The sequence below is a fragment of the Buceros rhinoceros genome, unplaced genomic scaffold, assembly GCF_000710305.1.
Source record: "Buceros rhinoceros silvestris isolate BGI_N320 unplaced genomic scaffold, ASM71030v1 scaffold11763, whole genome shotgun sequence".
Taxonomy (NCBI): Eukaryota; Metazoa; Chordata; class Aves; order Bucerotiformes; family Bucerotidae; genus Buceros; species Buceros rhinoceros.
This window is the reverse complement of record NW_010403107.1, coordinates 5,437-12,946: the sequence shown is the minus strand read 5'-3', so window position 1 is coordinate 12,946 and position 7,510 is coordinate 5,437. Positions and strand designations below refer to the sequence as shown.

General features: G+C 44.2%; 1 protein-coding gene across 1 annotated transcript in view; it reads right to left on the bottom strand.

Annotated features, from left to right (window-relative positions):
* Positions 1 to 7,510, bottom strand: part of LOC104490582 (chromosome unknown open reading frame, human C11orf30) — a 38,194-nt gene that overhangs the window by 25,866 nt on the left and 4,818 nt on the right. Inside the window, exons 4-5 of the mRNA XM_010132884.1 lie at positions 4,734 to 4,909; positions 3,744 to 3,896 (exon numbers count right to left, since the gene is read on the bottom strand). Coding sequence (XP_010131186.1) covers positions 3,744 to 3,896; positions 4,734 to 4,909 — 329 coding nt within the window. The remainder of the gene's footprint in view (positions 1 to 3,743; positions 3,897 to 4,733; positions 4,910 to 7,510) is intronic.

Genomic DNA, 7,510 nt, shown 5'->3' with positions numbered 1-7,510 from the left:
TGGAGGGAAAAAAAATCATCATGGAGCAAAAAAAAAAAAAAAATCTGCAATATTCAGCTGAGCAAAGGATAACACCTTGATCAATGCTCCTTAAATCCACGTGAAATTCTCCTAAGCACGCAGAAGGTTCATAAATGGATATAGATTACAGAAAGACATAGTTTAATTACCTTGAAAATCTCTTACAGCTATCTGGTATTTATGTTTATGAAATTAGCAAGTGTTAAACAATTAAAAATCAGAGATAGGCAGAAAATACACAATCCCCCTACACAGAACAAGACTCAAGAGGTTGGTTCCATATGCCTGGGGCTTACAGACAAATGCTGTCACAGTAAAAGCAGTCTCTTACTGGTAACCCACGCAAACTTGCTTGGCAGTCAGTCTCTAATTACGGTCAAGATCTAATTACAGCCAATCTCTCATTAAAACAACTAAATATTCTGGCATTCAGAAAGTGAAGATTCAGGAATTAAAGTGGACAAGAAAGTGCCCAGTAGCACAGCAAGTGATTTCTGAGCAGGGGGTTTCTCTGCCGCTACAAGCACTGGCTCACCTGCAGGTAGACTTCAGGAGGCTGACAGTTGTACCCACACAAAGGACGGGAAAATGAACCAGGGAAGGGAAGCAAAAGCTCTATTTTACGTTTGCTTCAAACTCAAAAAAAGAATTTTAGCTGGCTGTAGCAGTACAGATGAAGCATTGATCCATGAGTCTGGATTTCAAAGTTCTAATCCAGAGTTTATGGCTCTGAACATGCCTAGCAGTGATTTCCACAGATAAAGCAGAGCGGCTAGGACAGAACACAGCCATTATTTTGGTGGGTCACCATGAAATACTCAGATAAAGCTCTTTGTTTGTGGTTCCCCATCCATGAAAAAAAAAAAAAAACCCACGTCATCAGGTAAGATTAAACTAGCAGAACATTATTTTATGTTAACTACAGCTCATTTCAGCTCCTGTTTCTACTGCTGGGGTTCTGTAAGAACATTATTCCTATGATTTCATGTTAGAAACGGCATTGGCACCTCATTTTCCACAAGCATTTGGCTAGAAAATACAGCTCAACTCTAACTCACACATGACAAGCCAGGAAGCAGAGGCAGGGAGAGGTTAATGGCTCAGTCAGGCTGTGACTTAGATGAAGTCAGTGGTGAAGTCATGATGATATCTCAGGCCTCCTCAGTTTGCCCTTGACCAGGTTTGTTAAAATTAACGTCACTAATACAACACATTGTGAAAGACACACGATTCCTTAAGAAAAAGTCTAAATGAAGGACGTGAAGTGAGGAAAAAACAAAAAGCAGGGATGGACGGAATAAAAATGAACACCTTTCATCCCTCTATCATGTCTAGACAGATTTTATACTCATTACCATGTAATAGAGGTCTAAATTAAATTTTTAAGAGGTTAAGAACATTTTTTCCTGAATCTTTAAACTAAAGCTGAGTGATTAGTGCATTAAATCAGAAAAATGGAAAATCTTAATGTTGTAACTGGCTGAACGACAGAGCTCAGAGGGTTGTGAGCAGTGCTGTGGAGGCTAGTTGGAGGCCTATAGCAAGTGGTGGTCCCCAGGAGTCAGTACTAGGTCCAGTCCTGTTCAACATCTTCATCAATGACCTGGATGAACTGGCTGAACGACAGAGCTCAGAGGGTTGTGAGCAGTGCTGTGGAGGCTAGTTGGAGGCCTATAGCAAGTGGTGGTCCCCAGGAGTCAGTACTAGGTCCAGTCCTGTTCAACATCTTCATCAATGACCTGGATGAAAGGATGGAGTGTCCCCTCAGCCAGTTCGCTGAGGGTACAGAACTGGGAGCAATGACTGACACACTGTCAGGCAGAATGCCGTTCAACGAGACCTGGACAGGCTGGAGAGTTGGGTGGAGAGGAACTGAATTAAGTCCAACAAGAGTGAGAGCAGGATCCTGCACCTGGGGAGGAATAACCAAACCCCTGCACCAGTAGAGGTCGGGGGGACTTGCTGGGAAGCAGATCTGCAGAGAAGGACCTGGGAGTGCTGGTGGGCAAGTTCACCACTGACAGCTATCAACGTGCTCTTGTGGTCAAGGTCAATAGTCTGCTGGTGTGCATGAAGAAGAATGTGGCCAGCAGGTCCAGGGAGGTTCTCCTCCCTCTTTGCTCTATGCTACTGAGGCCACCTCTGGAGTCCTGTGTCCAGTCCCGGGCTTCCCCGTTCAAGACAGACAAGCAACCTCTTGTGGTCAAGGTCAATAGTCTGCTGGTGTGCATGAAGAAGAATGTGGCCAGCAGGTCCAGGGAGGTTCTCCTCCCTCTTTGCTCTATGCTACTGAGGCCACCTCTGGAGTCCTGTGTCCAGTCCCGGGCTTCCCAGTTCAAGACAGACAAGCAACTACTGGAGAGTCAGTCCAGCAGAGGCTGGAAGAATGAGGAGGGTACTGGAGCATCTCTCTGCCAAGGAAAGGCTGAGAGCCCTGGGGCTGTTCAGCTGGAGAAGAGAAGGCTGAGAGGGGATCTCCTCAATGTGATCAAGAGCTAAAGGGTGGGTGTCCGGGGAATGGGGCCAGACTCTTCTCAGCGGTGCCCAGTGACAGGACAAGGGGCAATAAGCACAAACTGGAACCTGGGAAGTTCCACCTGACCATGAGGAGAAACTTCTTTGCTGTGAGAGTGAGGGAGCCCTGGCCCAGGCTGCCATTGGAGGTTGTGGAGCCTCCTGGTCTGGAGAGATCCCAAACCCACCTAGACATCACCCTGGGCAACGTGCTCTGGTGACCCTGCTCTAGCAGAGGGTTGAACTGGGTGATCTCCAGAGGTCCCTTCCAACCCCCAGCAGTGTGCGATTCTGTAACGGGTTCTGTGGGTTGATACAGCCATTAAAGATTGTGGTTTGCAGGTAACATTAATGTACAATGTGACATTTCTGACTAGCCAAAAGTTTATACAAACATGCACTTGTAGCATAAAGATTAAAAAAAATTTAAAGTAATAAAGTTATGCACTGCAAGCATAAAAATAGCACTTAACAACTTCACTACTAATCTTTATTTGTTACCTGCATTTTGACAGGAAATATATAAGGACTGAAGGAAACTGGTTTAATTATGAGTTAAATAAAACTATCTTTGATAAGCTGGGCACCTGTATGAGGACACAGCCTGCTTTTAGAACTAGCTGACTTACTAGCCAAAGAAAGAAGGTGAAGCAGAGGAGACAGGAAAGACTCTTTCTAGATATTATGCCCTGGATTTCCAGATTTAATCACATGAAGATGGGTACCTGGTGGGATTTCGTGTGGAGTTTTCACACTTGCCCAGGAATGCAGGCCAAATAAATCAACAAATGGCCATAGTTCATGGTGAAAATGGAAGGAGGGACCTTCTCTAACTCAAGTGACTAGTATGCATTATTTAAGCAGAAGGAAGAGGGAAGCAAGCAGCAGTCACCTTCAAAGATGAATTCTGAACCAGTTTGATTAGAAATGCACTGACATACAGCAATTCCTATATTTTATTTTCAAAATATTTTTTGCTCCTTTGTCCTTGCCACTACTACTCCTTGCAGCATTTTACAGCAAGTGGATTTATCCTGAACACAATTTCTCCGAAAAAGGGAAGCAATAAATTCATCCTTTAGACTAAACAAAGGCGTCAAGGCATTAAATGACTTTAGGTCAAGGTGTTTAACTCTGTCCATGCTTCAGCCACAGGACTGTCTGTGCCTTTCTTTCCCTTTTGTTAATCAGTTGCTAGTATCACTTACTTTTGACGTACACAGTACTTCCACTTGGCAAGATGACTACATTGGAGGCTGGACTGGCAGGTCTGGGGGACTTCACTGTTGCTACACTGCCACTTGGAACAGGGGTAGATGTTGGGGTTGAAGTGGTACTTGTGTAGGAATAGCAAACCACCACTGAAGAGGAGAAAAGACACCTTCCATATAACCGCAGTGCAGAATCCCGTTATTCTATCACTATTTTAACAACTGAAACAGAAGGCAAAGACTTCTTGGGGCATTATCCACACCTTTGCCTCTGCAATCCTGTTACTGTGAGTACTGCCCAGTTTAACCTCAGCATGGCCATGGAATTAAGAGCCCCCAAAGGCAACATGGAAGTCTAACCTCCCCTCCCCAGAAATCTGTGCTTGCTTAGCCAAGTTTTTTATTTGTATTAACCTGATGTTTTACTTTACAATTTGCTCTTTTTTGTTTTTTCTGAAAATGACCATATCCAGACCAGTAACAGAACATAGCTGGTACCTCTCAACAGCACATCAGTTAAAGAACCAAAACATTCCTTCAGTAATGAATGATTTCGCTAAACAGCTTTTTCAAACTGCTGCTTATAAATAATAGCACAATGATTCACAATTTCTCACAAAACCAGAATAAACCAGCCTGGTTCAAGAAATGAGAAACATTCGCAGTTGCATGAAGCATAATTCAAGCCTATTCAGCCGAGTTAGATGGAATGTGTACAAGCATTATGGAAAAGGCGTGGGGGAGGCAGGCAGCAACGTTTTAACTTGCTATGTTTAACCTGAAGTTAAAGATCAAACAAAACAAAAAGAAAAGAAAACCACCAAAGTTTTCTTGACTTTCACCAGATTGATGCTGCAAAGGCATGTTAAAAAAAAAAATTAGTCATTTTTTTCCACATTTATAGGAATATTTTTCAGTAAGTTATTTATACTGTGATGTTATTTCTCTATTCCCACAGATTGCAGCGGGATACCAACTTTCTCTCACCTTCTTTGTTTCCAGTTTCTGCAGGAACTGGAAGGGACGCGTTGTGCTGAACAGCTGCGTTGGCCACAGCGTTAGCGGTAACAGTGAAAGCTGTTTGTGGGACAAGCCGTGGCATCAGCGGCACCAGGCGACGACCTTCTATAGACCATTCCGAAGAGCTGTTTGGTCCTGACATACTAAACAGAAATGCACATTCTGTGAGTATCCTGTTGTGTTTCCAGTATACTCAGTACTCTTACTTAAGCGCCCTTTTTCAACAGTGGAAGTCTAAAAGGCTGATTCTAAACACATCTAGAGCTTATTGCTCTAGTTATTATTATTTAATAATTATTTCATGGAAGCCCTTACATTCTTCTCTCTTGATGTAGAAATCCTCCCATAGAAAATTAAAGAGTTGCTGTTTCTTCTCCTGGTTTGGTTTAGAGAGTCCTTAAAGTGCCAGAGGTGTGAGGATGTCTCAAAACTCCCTTATTAGATTAGCTCTATTCAGGTAGAGTTGGTACAGTCTCTCCTTCTGGATGACATAAGCACCCAGACATCCAACGGATTTCATAAAAGACTATGGAAATTGATGACATCATAGGAAAAAACCTCAGCTTCTAACACAGAACCTGAACAGGAGAGTTTTACAGACTCATTATAGCCCCAAAGAAGGGAACAGAATATGAGCATCTTCCTGAACAGCAAGCAGCTGCTACTCTTAATTTTCTCTTAACTTAGTACTTACAAACTAGAACATTTCCAAATGCTGCTGTTCTTATCGAGGAGAAGCGTTTCTGTCCGTGACTCTTTTACGTGAGTCATTTGCCCCATCAGCAAAACCAAAATAACCAATTATTTTTTTCAAAGCTGTTACGGTCTTAAGCAAATCAACCCATTAATGTATTAATAGAGTCTGAAAAACAACTCCTCACGTGAACTCCTGCAAGCAAGTCACAGCAAAGGCTACCACAAATTAGTTCGTAAAATGCAGAAGATCTGCTCTGTTTTTAAATCCTGACACGCTCCAGCATTCTCCATACATATTTATAGTAGAGGCAGAGCTGCATCAGCTGAGGTAAAAAAAACATTTTTAAAATCAAATATAAGATGACAAATGTTGTGTAGAGCAAAGCTAGCCAAGTCAGCCTTTCTAACAAGTTAGAGAATTACTGAAGTCGAATGCTCTGTCACCAATCATCACTTACAAAGAATTACCACAGGAAAAATAAAGAGATGCAGCACTTGGCAACTGTGCCTTGTCTGGGTTATAACACCTCATCCACCTGAAGTTCAACACTTCAGGATAAACTTTATGCTCGTTCTGTGAAATGCTAAAAACAGAGCTACTACTTAAAAAGAAAACGATTCAAGAAAAGAATCCTGATTTGACAATTAAATGCTTATTTCTCATTTTTTCCTCCCCGTTCTGTAAAGGAGTGTAAGGAAATCAGTGGCTTTTGTTTGGTTAACAGCATTATTTCAAACTCTTTTAAATGGATCATTAAAACACTAAAGTGTTAAATGTTCTTCTGCAGCACTAAACCAGCACGCTGACTTTGGTGAGTCAGCTCCTGCTGTGCTGTCAGCAGGACCAGGGCAGGGATTGTCTCCCTGTATTGGGCACTGGAGAGGCCGCAACTCGAATCCTGGGTTCAGTTTTGGGCCCTCACTCCACGAAGGACATTGAGGGGCTGGAGCGTGTCCACGCAAGGGTAAGAAAGCTGGTGCAGGGTCTGGAGCTCTCTCCCTGGGCGGGGAGAGAGGGTAGCCTGGAGAAAAAAACCAGCACGCTGACTTTGGTGAGTCAGCTCCTGCTGTGCTGTCAGCAGGACCAGGGCAGGGATTGTCTCCCTGTATTGGGCACTGGAGAGGCCGCAACTCGAATCCTGGGTTCAGTTTTGGGCCCTCACTCCACGAAGGACATTGAGGGGCTGGAGCGTGTCCAGAGAAGGGCAACGGAGCTGGTGCAGGGTCGGGAGCACAAGTGCCCTGAGGAGCAGCTGAGGAACCTGGGGGGGTTTAGCCTGGAGAAAAGGAGGCTCAGGGGAGACCTTCTGGATCTCGACAACTCACTGAAAGGAGGTTGGAGCAAGGTGGGGGTTGGTCTCTTCTCCCCAGGAGCAAGCAACAGGATGAGAAGAAATGGCCTCAGGTTGCAACAGGGGAGGTTGAGGTTGGACCTGAGGACCAATTTCTTCCCCGCTGGGGTTGTCCAGGTCTAGTCCAGGCTGCCCAGGGCAGTGGTGGAGTCCCCATCCCAAGGGAAGCTTCCCAGCCGTGTCGAGGAGGTGTTGAGGGACAGGAGTTAGAGGGGACCTGGCAGTGCTCGGGGAATGGTTAGACTCAATGATTTGAAAGGTCTCTTCCAACCAGAATGATCCTGTGATTCTGAGTCTTGGAGCAGACAATTGCTAACCCCAAGTGGCTATTGGTATGATTTCTTTTTTTTTCCTCCCCGTAACACCTAAGCTACAATAATCAAACTCAAAAATCAATGGCTGCACAAAGAAAAATATAGGCACTGGGAATCCAGCTCTGTTTTAAGACAGTTCTTAACTGTCACACTGTTAAGGAACCATCAAAAATACATCAGCACTTGCCCTCTTGTTCCTATCCACTTCTCAAAATCACACAGACCTTGCAAAAGCAAATGCAAGGAGGAATCAGCCCAGTTGATGCCAGCACAGCAGCTGCACCATGCAGGGAACAGTGGCCACTGACGTCATCAGTGTGCTGCAGTTCTTTTTCCTCTGACCACTTTTTTTTCCCCTCTCTGCTGACACACTCTTTTCCAC